The 21052-nt window shown below is 36.6% G+C and overlaps 1 protein-coding gene across 4 annotated transcripts in view; it reads left to right on the plus strand.

Annotated features, from left to right (window-relative positions):
- Positions 1–21052, plus strand: part of LOC122816649 (IQ domain-containing protein E-like) — a 292142-nt gene that overhangs the window by 259495 nt on the left and 11595 nt on the right. For 3 of the 4 annotated variants that reach the window (XM_044089582.1, XM_044089584.1, XM_044089583.1), the window contains exons 10-12: positions 8094–8239; positions 15423–15469; positions 20421–20536. In XM_044089582.1, the coding sequence (XP_043945517.1) occupies positions 8094–8239; positions 15423–15469; positions 20421–20536 (309 nt within the window). The remainder of the gene's footprint in view (positions 1–8093; positions 8240–15422; positions 15470–20420; positions 20537–21052) is intronic. The other variant, XM_044089585.1, reaches the window with a different exon arrangement.

Consider the following 21052-nt stretch of genomic DNA (forward strand, 5'->3'; position numbering starts at 1 on the left):
CAAATATTCTCTATACTCTTACAGATTTGGCACTCAGACCAACATAGACAAAGTCTTTGTAACCAGGTCTTTACTGGCCAAAATGGATAATGTACTGCTGACATCATGCCCTGTGTCTGACCACAATGCCATCACCTTCAGTGTAACACTTAATACTGACCCCTTAAACTTCTGCCAAAGACTACCTGCAACAGTATAAGAATTTAAAGAATGGTTTCTAGACTTTATCTAGACATCAGTAATAATAGAGAGGTGTCAGATATTATCCTGTGGGGCATCTTAAAGACAGTTTTACATGGTAAAGTCAAAAGTTGGTATATATATATATATATATATATATATATATATATATATATATATATATATATATATATATATATACATATATATATACATATATAGATATATATATATATATATATATATATATATATATATATATATATATATATATATATATAAGGAAAGTGTGGGATAAAAACCGGTAGGCATACAAAAATAAACTGATGAACTAAAACTTACAGCAAATGACAAATCTGTATTAGCTGACATATATAAACTGAACAAGGAATATCAGGATATCATGCAGCATAAAATATCAATAAATGTAGAAAAAATCAGATTACAATCCTACTCAATTAATCCCAAGCTTATGCACAGGACTGCAATTAGATCTAAACACTTAAATGAAAAAAGTCATATAAAAGAAATAATATACACTAGAAATAATCAAACTATCAAAGTTACAGATCTAGAAAATATCTTATGTTTTAAAAACCATTACGAGAATATTAATAATAAGAACACATCTATAAATGATAACAAAAGTATAGACAACTTTCTTGCTAATAATATTCAAAAGAAGCTATCCAAATAGAATATTAATAACCTTTAAAGAATTAAAGGAACAAATACAAAATCTTAAGACAAAAAAGGCACCAGGGCTTGATGGTCTAATTCCGGAATTTTACAAACTCTTACCTGATAACATCTTGAAAATCTTACTCAGTGCATTCCAAGAAGATAAAACTACAACAATCATCCCTCCCTCATGGAAATATTCTAGCATCTCTCCCATCTTAACACCAAATAAAGAGCCCAACCTTTGCACATCATACAGGCCAATTTCTTTGCTTAACATTGATTATAAGATATTCTTGTCCATCTTAGCAGACATATTAAATAATATTCTTTCAGTATTAATTGATGAAGAGCAAACCAGGTTTATCAAAAACTGAAAGGTACAAGACAATGTAATTAGATTACTTTCCTTAATAGACTTAGCAAACAAGAAAAAATGAGCTTTCTATTTTAAGCCTTGATATAGATAAAGCTTTCAACTCCCTAAGATGGCCATATCTGTTTAAAGCTCTGCAAAAATACAATTTCTCCCCAAACTTTATAGGATTAATTAAAAAGCTATATAAAAATCCATAGCCTATGTAAAGATTGAATCTTATCTACCTAGCCTATTTGGAATATTAAGAGGTACTAAACAGGGGTGCCTCTATCCCCATTACCCTTTGCCCTGACTATTGAGCCTCTTACAAATCATGTTAGAAATAAAGGATATAAAGTGTCAGACAAATTATCCCTCAGGATACAACTGTTTGCTGATGACCTACTAATAACTTCTAATGATATTGAAAATTCAATAGATCACCTATTCCATAATCTAGACTTCTTTGCAAACATCGCTGGTCTAAAATTCAATTACAACAAAACCCATGCACTTCTAGTGAATAAAAATGTTACTATTAAACTTAGATCAAAAAGAGACATAAACTGGAAGAACACCCATATTAAATATTTAGGTATCATTATTGAATCTAATTATAAAAAATCACTCGTATATAATTGCCAACAACTTATAACTCAATTAGAAGTCTAATTGACAGTTGGAACAGACTCTTTTTCACATTTGAAGACAGATTAACTTGATACTTTTGCCTAAAATCTTATTCATTAGCCAAGCTTTAATAATTCCCTCACCTGCCAAAATTAAACAGAAAATTAATAACTTATTACTCAACTTCCTTTGGTATCCCAAAAAACAAGAATTTCTCTTCTCTGGCACACCACAAGCTGGGATGAAGGAGGTATAGGGTTTCCAAATATTGATTTTCATTTAAACTCCGCATTTATTAACATAGTGTTGCTTTGGAATAATAATACTTATACATCATATTGGAAATCAATACATGAAACCTTATTTCTTAATAGTAATAAGACATTGCTTGAACGATATACTCAAATGCATACAAAGACCTTTATATGGATGTTAAAACTATACATTCAAAGTGAAAGGTCAAAACGTGTTCTTACACTTCTTACAAACCAAATATTGCTGTTGTTTAAAAAGATTATGTTTTCTAATCAATTAATTAAGAATTTATTAATAACTATGTTTCCTATTGCCTACACAAATGAATGTTTGATATGTTTTGATACTCAGAAAATGTTAGACTTTAAGATGGGTGACCTATTATATTGGAATCAGTTTCTCTCAACTAATAAAATAAGTTCTGCAGATTATTTGATTTCATTTGATTTGATTTAATTGCTTGGACAAAATTGTCTAATCTTTTAGAGAAATATTAAGTGTTCTCCTATGTATATGGCTTTTTTAATTGTTATGGACATTGTATATAGTTTATTTGTTTTTTCTTGTTACTATACTGTTAAGTTATTGTGTTATAAAATGAATAAAAACATTCTGGAAAAAAAAGTGCTATAGGTGAAAGAGCCTTCTCAAGGTTAGGACCAGCTCTATAGTAACATCTTACAATGGATGTTAAAAATAACCAGACATTAGATACCTTTAAATCAGCTTCAAGATTAGGACCTGCTGTATGGAACCACCATCAAATGGATGTCAATGATAACCAAACATTTGATACCTCCAAATCAGCCTAAACTGGATACTTACATAATGAAGCTAAGTGTACCAGTTTTCACAATTCTGGCTAAAAGCATTACGTCACTCTTGCAGTTGAACTTTATTTCACTGGGCACTTTATTCTGCTTTTATCATCTGAAAGCTGTGCTACAACATGTGTAAATATATACACAATACTAATTGTAAACCTTTGTATGTTCTTCCATTAGTTCAGTATGTATTTGTCAAATGTTTTATACTATGCACTTATTTATCTAGTGTTCCTCTTGCAACAATTGTCTCATATAAGTTTTGTTATATTACATAACCAATTACTCTACACTAGATATTAACATTGTTAAGCTCTTGTATATAATGTTGCATGCATCAAGGTCATGGCTGAAAAGGGACAGTAGACCAGTTCACTTAACTGGTTAACAAAATGCATGTGTGTATATATATATATATATATATATATATATATATATATATATATATATATATATAAATATATATACACACACATATTTATATACGTGTGTGTATATGTATATATATATATATATATATATATATATATATATATATATGTGTGTGTGTGTGTGTGTGTGTGTGGGTCCACTTTTAAATGTCAAAATTCTGAAGTCTCGACTTTTAAGAAAAGTACCCAAAACATCGAGATTTCAGAATCTCGACATTTAAAAGTGGGTTAAAAAAACAAAACAAAAATAAAGAAAAACAAACTGCACACCCCGCTATTTAAATATATCAACTCCGAGATTGCACTACAGTGAAGAGAACGGTAAGTGCAACAGGGGTATTACCGTTCTCTTCACTGTAGCGCAATCTCGGAGTTGGTATATTTAAGTAGGGGAGGTGTAGGAGGTGCAGCCCCCCCACATGGGGGATGCAGGGCGGCTTACCCACCTGCAAACACTTTATTTCATGTCTCTCTCTTTTTTTTTAACTCACTTTTAAATGTTGAGATTCTGAAATCTTGATGTTTTGGGCACCTTTTTTTAAAAGTCGAGATTTCAGAATTTTGACATTTAAAAGTGGATCCCTATATATATATATATATATATATATATATATATATATATATATATATATTTATTTATTTATTATATCTCTCAACCTCTTAGCTCAGGAAATCTGGAGGAAGCCTAAAATAATAGGTGGACAAAGGCCCAAAAATAGGACAGATTTTAAATATTGCTCTTATAAATTTAGAAAGCTGCTAGAGTAATAAGATTTATGTTAGCATGCATTTTCTGAAGGATATGAGGCCTGAAACTCAACTGTATGTCATTATTTAGTGACATTAACCCTCAGTTATTTGGTAAACTTAAAATACACACCCGACCAACAGACTCAACTTAATATTAAACAGTTTTAATAAAAAACTTCTTTTTAAAAGGTCAAAAATAAAGAAAACAAACTGAATAAAGCACTTTCATCCATTACACTGGACTTCTTCAGAATCAAAATAAATTGACATACCCCCTCTTTTATACTCTTAGTGTAAACAATTAAGCCCTAATAAAAAGCTTAATTAACATTCAAAAACTTTCAATAATAAATAGCAATACTTAAAACATCACAAATAAATATACAAACATAGAAAAATCATTCTTATGAAAAAAGTGTTTTTTGTAACCATTTTTCCGATCTCAACTTCAGCATATATTGCAGGTTAATCACATCATTAATGCCTGGAGGGAAATTTGCACATAGGTTAATCTGAAATTTAATTTCCTTAACTTCAAGGAGGGTTTTCATATCACCACCCCTATAATTGCTTTTGACTTGCTCTAACAAAGGAAATTTAAAACCAGCATATGCATTGCTGGAAGACAGATCTTTAAAAAGGCCATTGTTGAACTTCCTTGTTTTTATGTGGTAAGTGTGCTCATAAACCTATACCATCAGTAATTTGCCAGAAAGCCACAACTTCTGTGAGATAAAAAAACAAAAATATGAAGCAAAAATGTGGACATTCTGTGAAAATCTGGAAGGTTGAGAGGTACGATATAACCATATGTATGTATATGGATCTACTTCACATGACTAAAAACTCAAAATACTGAATTTCATTTGACTGAGACCACACTATCCAATTTTTAATATACTGAAAACTCATTTGACTGAGTCTCAGTATACCGAAAGCTTACAATGCTGAATTTCAAAATACTGAATTTTAAGCCATAGACATGCAAAGTTACAACACCAAAGACTAACTCTTTCCAAAACTTGAAAACTACTTATTTACCATCTTAACAGAAATTAGATGATATCAACCCAGACTAGGTGGGGGGACTGTGCCCCCAACTATATATAATAACTCCAGAATCGCACTACAGTGGGGAAAAGGGCATATACCTTTTACTTACCTTACAGTACTTTTCACACTGTCACTACTTCTGGGAACGCACAAAATGTCTGCCATATTAATTTAGATACTTCCCATAAAAATGTAAAGAGACATACCCACATTTAGAAAATACTACAACACTACTTTCTATGCTACTATGAGTATTCTGACAGTCAACACTTTAAGTTACAGTAATTTTTTTTATCACAAGTAAGTGACAAGTGAAGGGAAACACACATCATATCTATGGCTTAAAATTCAATATTTTGAAATTCAGTATTGCAAGCTTTCAGTATAATGAGATTCAGTCAAACGAGTTTTCAGTATTTTGAAAATTAGGTATTGTGGTCCCAGTCAAATGAAATTCAGTATTTTGAGTTTTCAGTCATGTGACATAGACCCATTCATATATATATATATATATATATATATATATATATATATATATATATATATATATATAGGCCACAGTGGTGCAGCGGTTAGTATTGTTGCCTCACAGCAAGAGGTTCTCTGGTTCGATCCTTGGCTGGGGTGCCTTCTGTGCAGAGTCTGCATGTCCTCCCTGTAGTCACGTGGGTTTCCTCCAGGTGCTGCAGTTTCCTCCCACATCCCAAAGACATGCTGTAGGTGGATTGGATTGGGTGTGAGTGTGTGTGTGTGATGGAAGGTTGGGTGCTATGGAAGGTTGGGTGCTGCTGAAACACTAAACTCTACTGCCAGTCATGGCAGTCAAGTGTGATGGCAACCCCTAACTGTGAAAAGAAAAAGAACATATATATGTATATATATATATATATATATATATATATATATATATATATATATATATATATATATGTGTATATATATATATATATATATATATATATATATATATACACACACACACAAAGAGAGAGATGAAAATAAATACACACAGGAAAAAACATACAAACATGAGCTTACTGTGCCAGAGAATCAGGCTCTCTGTTTAATGTCTATGCAAGTGTTATTTTTAAAGTGTATTTAGTGCTGTCTGTCTTGTTCAGAGTTCAGAAGCACACTAGAGAGAGAGAGAGAGAGATTGATTAACTGGAATAATTCTTATCAGTATGGGCAACAACACTAATCTACAGGGGTATCCTGGTTTGGACCAACATCAGTATATCCAGCTAGTGTGTAACTCCTTGACCTGCTTCCTCTTTCTGCAATTTGTTTAGCTTCTCTAACTCTTTCACTTTATGCCAAGTCAAGATTTTAAATAGCTGCCATAAGACTATATTTGATTACATATGGCTTTGCTCTATGCAGATTTTTCACAATCAGTACAAAAGAATTTTGAGGGTTAACCATTTATCTCTTTTGTTGCTTCTACAGCATTTTGTTAGAAGTCTGTGAGCAATTTTTTTCTAGGGTCCCATCAAGGCACATTCTTCCAAAGGTTTTGCAATACATCTGGACTTCTTATTATATATATGTCAATAATAGATATTGATGAGGCAGCAACATGTTCCAAAATACATACTATCACAAAATACTAGAAGCCAAACTACATTTCCATTGCAAACTTCAGTATGGCCCTCATCCAAAGCACGTTGATAGGGGCCTCCACTCAGCTATTGCATTCATTGTTTGTTAATCTACGTACAATTGGAAGAGTTTTGTAAGATATGCACAATGTCTTTGTAGTATTAGGTTCACCCTAACAGTCTGAGATTTTGTCTTCTCTTGATTTATGTTGTGTGGTCTTGGGGCATTGTTGAGATCTAGATATGGTATGACTCTAAAATGCTTGGTGTGGTGACTTTATGGCCCTACTTAGCTTCTTAAATTTCTTAAGAGCTGCATGTGAAAATGAGTAAAAAGCTGTTGTATGACCATGTTGTCTTCACCACTTTCACAAGGTTGCTAGGTTAAAGTGCATAGGTAAGATCTGGTATGATAATCATGCTTGTTCAGGGTGGGTTATGGTTCCATTGTGTATTATTATTGTCAGTATGGACAATTATTAAATGTATTATTTATATCCCAACCAAATTAAATTCAAAGTCAGACAGCAGAAACCCTTACATTTATTGTATTGCTGTGCAGCTTGGGAGGTGAGTTAGAACTTCAGGTTCACTGAATTACAGTGTATATGTCATTTCAGTAAATTTAGATTATGTTATGGTTAGACATTAATTCGTTAGTCTGTGTAACTTTAGGATAGTCTCCAAGTGTACGTGTCTATTTTTGTGTATAAATTCAATTACTAACACCATCAAGATTCTACACTTGCAATTTAGACCAGAACTGTAGCTAGGTCAGTTGGCACCCTGGGCAATTCCCCCACATAGCACCCCTTCAACCAAAGTTGAGAACCAAAAAAAGTCCTCCACACCTTTCAGAAACTGTAGCAAAGAACTTTACTAGCTGCTTGCTGCAGTTGCAGAGACACAAGCACACACACAAAGCAACTCATTTAAGCAGCTGCAACCTTGACTACAACTACTTAAAAGACTGCCAATACTGCAGTTGTACCCAGCTGACCAACAAAAACACTCACACCATTGAGTTGCAGGAAATGATTTCCAGCTGTACTGTGGTGTCGATCATGACCCGTAACAGGGTATTACCTGACACCCAGGGCAGCCACCGCTTTGCCCCACCCTAATTACAGTACTGTTTTGACTGATTTGGACCCATTAGAGACAACAATGACATTACTTTTAAGGTACAGCTCTGTCATGTGTTTCACCACTGTCTGTCAGCAGCATTGCATGAGGAAATTTAATCAGCCTACGTAACTGCACCTTGATGCATATTATAATTAATTTCCAAATCCATAGCTCTGAGTGTCCTGTTTCTTTTCCCTTTTAGACTACTTGAAGAATGTCAAAATGTGCTGAACAGTACAATATTACAATTCAATATTCTACATAAGCAGATGGAGAAGGAGGTCAGAGTCCACAAGGCAGAATTAAACCAAGCCCAGAACAGCTCCTCCTCATCATGCAGTGCCAATGGTAAGTAAATTCACATCAGTGTGAACAGGAAATAAAAATAATTTCTCATATTATGCATTTGTTCACTTAATTGAAGATAGTGCACTGTATAATTGTGAATTTCACTTTAATGGCATAATACACTTGGTCCCTGACAATACTTTATTGCATATTGTAATATTTTTCTTTTCTGAATGCATATTTAGCTACATATTCGTAGACAAAATTTTCCATGTTTAGTGTCAGCTGCATATTTACATATTCTTAAATGTATACATTTCTATGCTTCCTTGGTATAGGGGTCACTTCTACATGTGTGTTTCTTTTCTGTGCTGGAATGGGCTCTCACAGCTGCATGTGTGTTTTTGTGCTGTAATAACTTGGCTAATTACTTTGTGTATTTCTTTGTTGTAGTGGCCTGGGTCTCACTGCAACATGTGTTTCTGTGCTGTGATACCCTAGGTGTCACTGTTACATGTGCACTGTGCTGTAATGACCTGGCTATCACGGCTATATGTGGTGTTTCTGTGCTGTGATGACATGGCTATCACTGATGCATGTGTTTCTGTGCTGTTCTGGCCAGCTTGTCACTGCTACATATGCAGTGGCGGCTGGTGACTTCAAATCACAGGGGGGCTGCAGGAGGGAGCTGAAAGGGAAGGGGTGTGGTCAACCACAAAGGGGAGGAGCTATGCACAAAACCACAAAAAAACTAACTTTAATTAAATACGCTGCCCTGGGTGGCAAACCATCATTATGAAAGTCCAATCAAGACAAAAATAAGTGTAGAAGAATAAAAATATTTCAATGCATTGGCTGCATGACAGCTTACTTAATATCTAGATGGAAACAAAAGGTTGTGAGGCATGAAAAATAAATTACTTTTTAAATACATTACTGGAATGCCAGTCAAAATCAAGTATAAGAAAAACCAGAAGCACTCAACTCAAACTACTTCTCCTTGCACTGCAGTTCTAATTATAATATATTCAGCTTTATTAAAGTACCAAGCAACATGCTGAAAGTAGAAATCTATGTGATGCCCCCACTTGTAAAAATGTTTCTTATCCAAAAGACCTGCTGCCTGACAACGTTTCATGGGGAAAACATGATAAAAGTAAAAATGAAAAGCAAACAAGAAACAAGCTCAAGATACATTGCTTAAAGGATTACTGTACAGGTTATGGACCACACATGATTGGCATTCTGTTTAGTTTACGGGTAAAGCCTGTAGAGATGACTGGAAGTCTCCAACAAGTGTAATGAGCTTTTAAAATAATGGAATCCTGTCCTTTAATACCCAAGGCTTATACATTATCTAGTCAAGTATTCTCTGCATGGCAACAACAGAAAGGCTTTCAATGTTGGCAATTCTTTAACAGTATGCTTATTAAAGCTTACTTGCATCTTACGATGTCAGACAAGCTTACCTTATGGTCATTAAAGCATTGCTACTTAAACACAGAGCAACAGGCACTTTGAGTAATAAGCATAAATCAACAGTACAAAAATATGACAGAAACCAGACCATTCTGCAAAATCAAGGACAGATGAAAAGCCACTGTAGTACTTATGCAGTGTGTCCTCCCATCCAAGGTAGATACAACTACTCCTTGCCTTGCTTGGACACATCCAGAGTCACTACATGGGGAGTGGGGTGCAACAAGCATGTCACAATTTGAAATCTCTCTGGCTGACTGTGATGGCCCTGACACATTTGTCATACCTCTCAACTTCAAGAGCAAGAAATCTGGACAAAGCCATACACAGAAGTGGGACAAAGGCACAACAAGAAGGACAATTTTTAAATATTGCTCTAATAAACTTAGAAAGATAATAGAATAGGTCTTGCATTAGTATGAATTTTCTGAAGGGTATAAAATCTGAAACTCAAATGTCTGTCATTTTCTAACTTCAGTCTTTAGTGATTTGTCACTAATTTGCCAAAAACACAATTTTATGAAAAATGGACCAAAATGTGATGCAAAAATATAAAATAGACACACAATACAGCTTCTACCTGTCAAAGAAGGGACACTTTAATATTAGTACTGCTACCTTGAGCAGCTGACAAAATAAAAGAATCTACATGCATTTCAAGTAATCTATAACTTTGATTATTACAGTTATTTCTTAATTGTAAACCCTCCATGTTTTCTTCCAAAATTGCTATTTTATGGAGGGATTATTAGGGGAAGAGCAACATTTTGAGCCAAAAATTGGGGACAGTTGAGAGGTTGGCTATGCCTAATTCTATAAAGCAATTTATTTGCATGTACCTCTCAACCTGTTAATGCAGTAAATCTGAACAAGGCCAAATATATTGGGGCACATATAAACAGTACTAAAATTGCTCTTGTATAAATTGAGACAGTTGATAGAACGGCTCTTACTTTAACATGCATTTTATGAAGGTTATGAAGTCTGAAACTTATTATTTAGTGACTTCTGGCAAATCATTTAGGAATTAAAACTACAAATTTTATGAACAACAAACCAAAAATAAGAAGCAAAAATCTATTCATTCTTTGAAAATCTGGACAGTTGGGAGGTATAGTTCAGCTGGGCCTGTCTGAGTTTGCTGCCCTTCCCCCTGACAAAATAATGGTTGAACTGGAGCCTCTGCAGCCATTCCAATTAACCATTACTTGGCTATTTCACTCCATTTACCATAAACACTAATGTGCATACTGCTTTACTTCAATGATTGGACTTCATTTGAAAGTTTTATTTTGTATTTTACAGCACAAACATTAAGTAATCTGTTAAACAAAGCAATGCAGTCTCACAATGAAAACTTAGCATTAAAACTTCTCTGCCCTTGAAACTCACATTCATTGAAACCCACATTCAAAGAAAATACATTTTGCCAGTGGCAGATAAAGATTAATTTTGGGCTGTTTTGAATCATAGGCCCCTTGCATATGAAACATACATGTGCTCTTTGATACACCTTCCTCATTGTACTAAAATTATATTCCTTGTACAATACAGTACACTTGTTAGAGGGTGTTTTAAATTTGTTTTGAACATTTTTCCAGTAAGCAATGAAACAAAACATATGCACCCATAATGGCAAAACTGCCCAGTTGAGAACATTTATCATAAAAAGTCTACTCAGACTTCCACAGTCCACCATTATTAGTAAATATACACAATTCTACAGTCCACCATTATTAGTAAATATGCACAATTCCACAGTCCACCATTATTAGTAAATATGCACAATTCTACAGTCCACCATTATCAGTAAATATGCACAATTCTACAGTGCACCTTTATCAGTAAATATGCACAATTCTACAGTCCATATTCAGTGAATTCAGTTCTTGCCATAGCTGTCAACCTTAGCACAAAACCTGGGGAAGCCAATAATGGGGAATACAGTCCCAAAAATAGGGACAAATTTAAAATATTCATCTTTTAAACTTGGAAAATTTCTAGAGTAGAAGGTTGTGCTACTATGTATTCTGAAGAACATGAAGTTTGAAATTCAAATGCCGGTCAATTCTACTGCGGACAGAACAAAAACAATTTTCAGCAGAGACAGGCGCGGGGATTAATACTGCAGACACGTCTTTGTAAAATGGCAGGGCATCAGAGCAAATCCACACAAACACAGGCAGGAGATGCAGACTCCAAACAGAAGCCACCCCAACCAAGAATCAAACCAGAAAACCTATAGCTGTGAGGCAACAATACTATCACCGCACCATCAATTATGCAAGGAATTAAACATTCAGAAACCTGAAGTCTGAAATTCAAATGCCTGTCAATTTTACTGCGGACAGAACAAAACCAATTTTCAGCAGGGATTAAAACTGCAGACACGTCTTTGTAAAATGGCAGGGCACCAGAGCAAATCCACACAAACACATGGAGGAGATGCAGACTCCACACAGAAGCCACCCAACCAAGAATCAAACCAGAAAACCTATAGCTGTGAGGCAACAATACTACCACTGCACCATCAAATCTGCAAGGAATCAAACATTCAGAAACCTGAAGTCTGAAATTCAAATGCCTGTCAATTTTACTGCGGACAGAACAAAACAATTTTCAGCAGAGATGCAGGGATTAATACTGCAGACACGTCTTTGCAAAATGGCAGGGCACCAGAGCAAATCCACACAAATACAGGGAGGAGATGCAGACAGAAGCCACCCCAACCAAGAATCAAACCAGAAAACCTATAGTTGTGAGGTAACAATACTATCACTGCACCATCAATTATACAAGGAATTAAACATTCAGAAACCTGAAGTCTGAAATTCAAATGCCTGTCAATTTTACTGCGGACAGAACAAAAACAATTTTCAGCAGAGACGAGGGATTAAAACTGCAGACACATCTTTGTAAAATGGCAGGGCACCAGAGCAAATCCACACAAACACAGGCAGGAGATGCAGACTCCACACAGAAGCCACCCCAACCAAGAATCAAACCAGAAAACCTATAGCTGTGAGGCAACAATACTACCACTGCACCATCAAATCTGCAAGGAATTAAACATTCAGAAACCTGAAGTCTGAAATTCAAATGCCTGTCAAATTTACTGCGGACAGAACAAAACAATTTTCAGCAGAGACGAGGCCGGGATTAAAACTGCAGACACATCTTTGTAAAATGGCAGGGCACCAGAGCAAATCCACACAAACACAGGCAGGAGATGCAGACTCACACAGAAGCCACCCCAACCAAGAATCAAACCAGAAAACCTATAGCTGTGAGGCAACAATACTACCACTGCACCATCAAATCTGCAAGGAATTAAACATTCAGAAACCTGAAGTCTGAAATTCAAATGCCTGTCAAATTTACTGCGGACAGAACAAAACAATTTTCAGCAGAGACGAGGATTAAAACTGCAGACACATCTTTGTAAAATGGCAGGGCACCAGAGCAAATCCACACAAACACAGGCAGGAGATGCAGACTCCACACAGAAGCCACCCCAACCAAGAATCAAACCAGAAAACCTATAGCTGTGAGGCAACAATACTACCACTGCACCATCAAATCTGCAAGGAATTAAACATTCAGAAACCTGAAGTCTGAAATTCAAATGCCTGTCAAATTTACTCGGACAGAACAAAACAATTTTCAGCAGAGGATGAGGGATTAAAACTGCAGACACATCTTTGTAAAATGGCAGGGCACCAGAGCAAATCCACACAAACACAGGCAGGAGATGCAGACTCCACACAGAAGCCACCCCAACCAAGAATCAAACCAGAAAACCTATAGCTGTGAGGCAACAATACTACCACTGCACCATCAAATAGGGAATTAAACATTCAGAAACCCTTAAGTCTGAAATTCAAATGCCTATCAATTTTATTTAACATTTTTTAATCAGGACAGTCTGACTTGGAACAAATAAACAAATTTTCAGCGGAGGCCCAGGAAGAAATAATGCAGACATGTCTTTGTAACATGTGAGGGCACAAAAGCAAACCCACACAAACACAGGGAGAAGATACAGACCCCACAAAGAAGGAACCCCAGCCAAGAATCAAACCCAAGAACCTGCAGCTGTGAGGCAACAATGCTACTACTACACCATCAAATATCAAGCATTACAACATTTACAAACCACAGATATTATGAGGAACAGATCAGATCAAATATGAGGTAAAATCTGAAATTTTTACAAATGGTGGTGGGTAGGGAACTCAAGTCTTTAACACCTGCATACAGGGTACAGGGTTCAAGCCTGAGGCATTCCCTACCACACCACCACACACACACACACACACACACCAGTAAAGCACAAGCACCATACACAAACTCCAGTAAAGCACAAGCACCATACACAAACTCCAGTAAAGCACCATACACAAACTCCAGTAAAGCACAAGCACCATACACAAACTCCAGTAAAGCACAAGCACCATACACAAACTCCAGTAAAGCACAAGCACCATGCACAAGCACCATACACAAACTCCAGTAAAGCACAAGCACCATACACAAAGAAAAATAAACATTGTAAATTGAAAGGCACCTTACCTGAATCCTGAATGAATACATCCAGAGTTAACGTCCGTACAATCCATACATCCTTCCAAGCAATACTGAAGACCCGAGATCCACATGCTCCTTCAGATCCCTGAGGCACTGTCCCGAGTCCCTGCTGCTCCTCTTGCAGTCCGGATGCGTCCCATAATCCTGGCGGGTCTGTGCACTGTAAAAGTGCACCCTTGTGTCCCCTATGGGGTCCGCGAATTTTAAAATAATATTTTTTTTATTTTTTCATTTCTTTTTCTTTCTTTTTTTCTTTTTGAGGGGGCTGCAGTCCGGCAGCCCTATGCCACGAGCCGCCCCTGTACATATGTGTTTTTGTGGGTTAGTGGCCTGGCTATTACTATTACATGTATTTATTGCTATGGTCCATTTTTTTTGCATTGCATTGTATAGGAATTAATTCTTAGTTCAGCAGTTATATGATACTTTGCCACAGCTATTCATGTTGTACAAAAAACTACTTCTTCATTAACAAATGTCAAAGGTGCCTTTTTATTTAACCTTAGCCCTCATATATTGGAGCATTATCACTAGTAGTCCATACTTGGTGATGGATACTAACCCTACATTTATTCACCCTTTTTGGCTGCTCATGTCTGTTTGGCAGTCTCCTAGTCTTCACTGGTGTGTGTTGAGTACTTGGTATATGGTCGTACTCATTAGTTTCTGAGCCATGCTACTGAACTGAAGTGCACATTTTTGATTTTTATCATAGAAGTGGCCAGTAAAGCTTACTACATCTGTGTGCTTCTGTGCACTGACAGTGCCTGTGTTTGTGTGTGTGTGTGTGTGTGTGTGTGTGTGTGTGTGTGTGTGTGTGTGTGTGTGTGTGTGTGTGTGTGTGTATGTGGTTGGGTGTGGGTGTGGACATGCGTGTGTTTGGTTTTATTTTTTATTGTTTGTTAACCAGGATAATGGGCTGATATGAAATGGAACACTTTCAGATGAAGTCTTGGTCTTGGGACAAAACTGTAGTGATTACATTGTTCTTTCTAGCATTAATACCAAGGTGCAACACTGCACATCATTTGACTAGAATGTATCTACACTAGTTGATTTCAATCAACCTTACAAGCCATGAGTGGAAATTTAATGTGTGTATTATCACTGTATTTTAATTTTAAAATTGATTGTAACGATATACTATGAAGAAATGTTTTTTTTTCATTTATTTTAGAATATGAAATCCAGAGACAGGAACAACTAACCAAAGAAATGGAGAAGGTAAGTTTCATCTAGACAGAACTTTTAACAGTGCAAAGTAATAATAACAAATGCAGTCTTGCCTTCCATGACTAAGACTTGAGGACATAAGTGTAGTAAAACTGCTGATGTCACCAGCTGCAAAATATTAAATCTAGGGGCAGCTAGGGCCTACTTATTATTAGTATTGTTAGAAATGTTAAATATTTAAGTGTCTTTATACTGACTGTTTTGGTTGCCCTGAGATCTTCTTCAGGCGGTCTTAGCAGGTGATTATGCTTCATTATTCAATGACCCCCCCATTAAATATTCAAAAGTCGCCCGGACTTTTTCCATTACTATAACTCTTTTTTTTTTTTTACAGCAACGGAGAATGCAAGATCTCCGTTGCTTCACACTGTCTTGCTATGTTAAACGAGTTTAACATAGCGAGACAGCTTTATAAAAGCAACGGAGATTCTCTGTTGCTTTTTTTAAAGCTGTCTCGCTATGTTAAACTCATTTAACATAGCGAAACAGTTTTTAAAAAGCAACGGAGATCTTGCTTTCTCCGTTGCTTTTGCTCAACTCTGATGTACTGCGTAGGCATGCGCATACGCAGTACATCAGAACTGCCGCAGAATACCGGACAGCTACGGAAGGGCAGCAAGGAGGCATTATACAATGCCATTATTTAAGAAAAGTAATTAATTTTTTCTTAAATAATGTCATTAGATAATAACAATACGCCTGGTGTGGGTAATGCTGGATTACCCACGGTTGGCTTTGTTTGGTCACCGGGCAGCCCTCGTGACCAAACCACACCAACCGTGGGTAAATCCAGCATTACCCACACCCAGGCGTGGATTATTGCTATATTATAGAATTAATTCTTGAAGCACTTTACTCTGATTGGCTGTTCCCGTTACATCAGATGTGACTGACGCACAATTAAAAAAGTAACAGTCAGTACTACTGCAAGCCAGCTAGTATCATTCCATTAACAGAACTGACTAGCCATTCCAGACATGGATAATGCTCATCATTAGATCACTGTTGCAGTATCCTAAGCTATATGGGACATATCCTGCCAAGGATCAGATGTATGGACAGCTTCCAAAGATTTAGGACACCTTCCACTTGCCCATATGGCCATTGCCTTTGAGGGTGAGCTGGTATACTAACAGATGTATTGGCATCAAAAATCAGAGCTTTCTTGCCATTGAAGCAAGTCTTACTCTCTGCTACAATGTCATAGGTTCAGTGGTCAGCCAGTTTATTGCAGTGTGGGAAGATAAGTACTCCAATGGGGACTACCTTCTGTTTTTTTGTAAGAACAGTATATCTACCTTCTGAGCATTTATGTCTAAGAGAAATTGTTCCTGTGACTGACACATACCCTACAAAGATCACCACATCTTGCCTTTTGTTTTTGTTTAGATTAAGAATATGACACTCAAGCTTGTTCACTTTGTTCATCTTTTGCTCCTAAAACTCTAAGAAGCAGATGCAGTACCTTTTCATTACATTTAAAGAACCAAAAGTTGAAAGATGTTACCAGTCAAGTGATGGACTAGGGTTCCAACTCCTTGGATATCCCCCATCCTGTCCCCAAGAAGCTTTGTTTTTTCCTTTCAGTGCATGACTCCACTGTGGCCATATCAGAGTCCACAGATCATCCATCAGCTTCTCACAACTCCTCTGTCATTGCTCCTTTTAAAGCTTCTAAGACCAGAGAAGTAGGCACATCTACCAAAGACATTGTTCCTGTACAGGGCTGCACTTAGGAGTTAGATCCTTTTTGATACATACTCCCAAGAAAAGGAAGCACAAACTGAAGTGCAGCTCTGCTCATGTGCCACCTTCAGCTAAGGGAGCAAAAGATGATTAACTTGTATTTGCTAAAAGCTTATTTAAAGCATTTCAGTCATTGCAGTCTGAAACTTCACAAGCTAAAAGGGAACGGCTATCCTCACCATCGGATTCAGTGCCTGAGGTTCAGGAATTAGGCTTGGATTATGCCTCACAAATTTCTACTGCAGAAAACTGTGAGTCTTGAGTTTGACAAAAATATTTAAGCAGCTCCCCAGCTGGAGTGGTCTTTTTCCTGAAAGTATTAGCAGAATGAAGGGGTTATTTAACTGGGAACAAAACGAAATATTAGAGACCCATCAAAGTTATTATGAACTGCTACATGTGGACTCCCCTTAACCTGTGGCTATTCCCCCTGTTTTGCCATTCTTAAGAGGATACCATTCTTGCAGCCAGCAGTTTCTTGACAGTCAGTCACCAGCTTTGCCTGGCTGCATTCTCAGAATGTATCAGAGGACATGAAAGCTGAACTTTTAAATGCATCTCTGGATAAAGAAGTATTATTTGAGCCTTCTTCTGTTGACGTCATCAAAAGATTTGATGAAAGATGAAAGTTAATCCAGGAGGTCTCTCAGATATTCCAGTCCCCCATTCCCAAATATAATAGAAACTTTGCTTCCAGTCCAAGGTCCTTTTATAGAAAGTAAAACAAGCAATCCCAGCAAACAACAGTCAAACAAACTTTCAGAAATTAATGACAGGAAGGTTCAGAAAAGAAAGGAGACCTCTACCAAGATCAAGAACAATCTAAAAAAGCAAGTTGGCTATATCAACCCTCAGTGTTTCCTCCTCCAACCCTGACAACCATGTAAACTTTTGCCAAAGTCTGGGTCTTCACCTTTCTCTGTGGCAACAGATTACTTCAAACACCTGGGTCCTATGTATCATTCGAAAGGCAGTAGAACTCCTTTCCTCCTTTCCAAGGAATTCCCTCACATTCATCCAATCATTCTTCCCTGTTTCCTCCTATTCTGCATCAAATGCTGTTCCAGGGAGTTATAAAGCTTGTACCCCCAAATCAAATGTAGAAAGGATTTTACTCAAGAAAGTTTCTGGTGCTAAAGAAAGAAGTAGCTTTGAGACCTGTTCTAGTCCTTTCATTTCCAAACCTTCGCATCAAGGTTTCAAAGTTCAGAATACCATCTCTCTGCAGTCTCTTTACCTCTCATTCCTCCATACAGTTTTCTTGTAACTGTAGATTTAAACAAAAGATCATGTTGCATCTTACTCTGGAGTTAAATGGTGAGGATCAACCATATATTTTTTTTTTTGTATGCACAAGGATGCAGGTCACAGTTGGAGTCCTTTAAAGAGCTAGCCTTGTAAAGATACCAAAGTTGGTTTCCAACAACCCTTTTACTTGAGTGAAACCAGACAAAGAAAAAAACTTTCAACTCTTTCAGCTTCTCTTTTACCTGAGCCATCTTTCTGAATAATAGACCTAGAATTCATTCAGGATGGCAGTTTATCCAGATCAGCTGGCTTTCTTCCCAAAGAGAAATCCTTTAGTAATGCTTTTCAGTGGGTGGATGAAGTGTAACGTCAGCATTTCAAACAGGTTTCCTTACCTGCAGTGAGGAAAGCAGAAGTCTTAAACTGGGACCATTGCATTATCATCTGCACCCTTTCTGATTTACTGTCAAGACACAACAAACAATATGGCCTGTCAATCTGACAGCCAGCCTCAAGCACCCTGAGAGTGAGACAGGAAATAATAAGGCTTCCATAGACACAGCATATATATATATATATATATATATATATATATATATATATATATATATATATATATTTTTTTTTTTTTTGTCAGATGTACAAACAAATCCACTTAATGTTGTTCTTAACAGTCATTTGAATAATCTGAAATCTGCATGCCACCAGAAGACAAAAACAAAAGTGCATATTTACACTTTCTTTACATTAGCCAAAAGGGATATCTGTTACTTTACTTGCTTTCAGCAATTTCATTATTTAATCTTTTAATCAATTATTAATTTATTCATTCTTTCCCTAGTCAGAGACCAGATACAAGACTGCTTGTCCACCAAGTTTAGCAGCAAAAATGAACACTAGTACATACATTACTTACCTGTTTACAAAGTCAAGGAGGATGTCCCTGGAGAAGAAGTGGAGGAATCAGCTGATGCTGTCTTGCCATATGGGGGAGGGACTTGTACAGGTCCCACTACAAGAGTTCCACCATGTAGGGAAGCTCATAGGTGTATGTTTAATGCAGAAAAGCAGTGACTTATGGGTGGGAGCTCAGCCAGGGAGTGCACTGTACTCTTTCCAAGCATATGTCGTTGTGCAGAAGGATAACCCACAACCACCATCTGTAAATTTGCTACAGCAGGGAACTTCATTATGTGCGCTTGCCAACAGGAGGATAGCTGAAAAAAGTCAGGCTGTTACAGATTAATGCCCTACCAAGCCCCACTGTCTCCTAATGCCAGGGTATAAGATGAGTTTAATGAAAGCTATTCCACCCAAGAAATTGGACAAAATGGATTGATAATGTGTCAAGGAAGACCTGATGTCCAAAGACGGACAGTGGCAAAAAAATGAGCATTAGCATGACCTAAGTTGTCCAATTTCTTTAGTGCATCCTTAAAATCTGATGTAACTGCAGTAACTGTCAACAGACATCCTTGGCTTAAAAATGTGCCTCGTAGAGGGCATATAGAGCAACGTTTGTTGAGTCCTTCTGTGACATTTGAGGCTTAGCTTGGCCAGTCATCAAGTAATATTTTTAAAATTTTGTTTCCAAAAGGAGAATTTTTTCATTTTAGTTATGCCACATTTCCTTGCCCCAGTGCTTCCTTTCATGTCACGTTTACTAGCTCCTACTTCTCAAGACACCATCTACACTAACTGCTAACCAAGAATTTTCTTCTGCAAAAGGAACACTATTTCTCAAATTCCATAATATGTTTTCTGAAGCTTGCAAGGCACAGAAGAAATCTCACCGTAGCAACTTTTTTGTTTGCTTGTTTCTTGTCAGTAATCCCTTTTTGACGCATGTTGTATGAGACTGACTGGTGACCACATAAGGGGTTAATGCTTTTAAGGTTAGATATCTAAAGAGGACTTGATACTAAAACTATCTTTTTTAAATTGTCAGAAAGCAGGGAAGGAACTACAAAAGAACGGGAGACGCTCAGACTCGAAAGAAGATTGTAGGCATCTCAAAGGAGATGACGATCGAACTGAACTGCAAATGCAACTCGACAAAGAAGAGTGAGTCCTTTCTCCATTCTACTGCCTGTAATGCAAAGGGGTTTATATCACACAGTTGAAACTCATAACATCGAACGCGCAAATGCGCAGATTTTCACATAATCGAATACAGTATTGTGGGGGGCTGCACCCCCCACCCCGCTAAATATATATTCCTACTCCGAGGTCGCACTACAGTGAAGAAAGGGCAAAATTCCAGATCTTCACTGTAGTGTGACATAAATCCAGGCACTTCGATTATGTGAAAATTTGCGTATTTGTGCATTCGATGTTATGCGTTTCGATGATGTGATATAAACCCATGCAAAGTATTACTTTACTTCAAGGAGGAGAAGTATAACAAATTCATTTCATTTACTTATTGAAGTTCATACTTTTTGTTTGACATTTCACAATAATACCTGTGTCCAGGGATTCAGGCAACTGACATCTATCTGACATCTGTGGACATACAAACCAGCATTAGCTGTTTTCCAATCTTCTTGCCATTTGCTGATGGCTGACCAGTATTACAGG

Source organism: Protopterus annectens, chromosome 12.part0 (genome assembly GCF_019279795.1).
Source record: "Protopterus annectens isolate FY-2018-M chromosome 12.part0, PAN1.0, whole genome shotgun sequence".
NCBI classification, from domain to species: Eukaryota; Metazoa; Chordata; order Ceratodontiformes; family Protopteridae; genus Protopterus; species Protopterus annectens.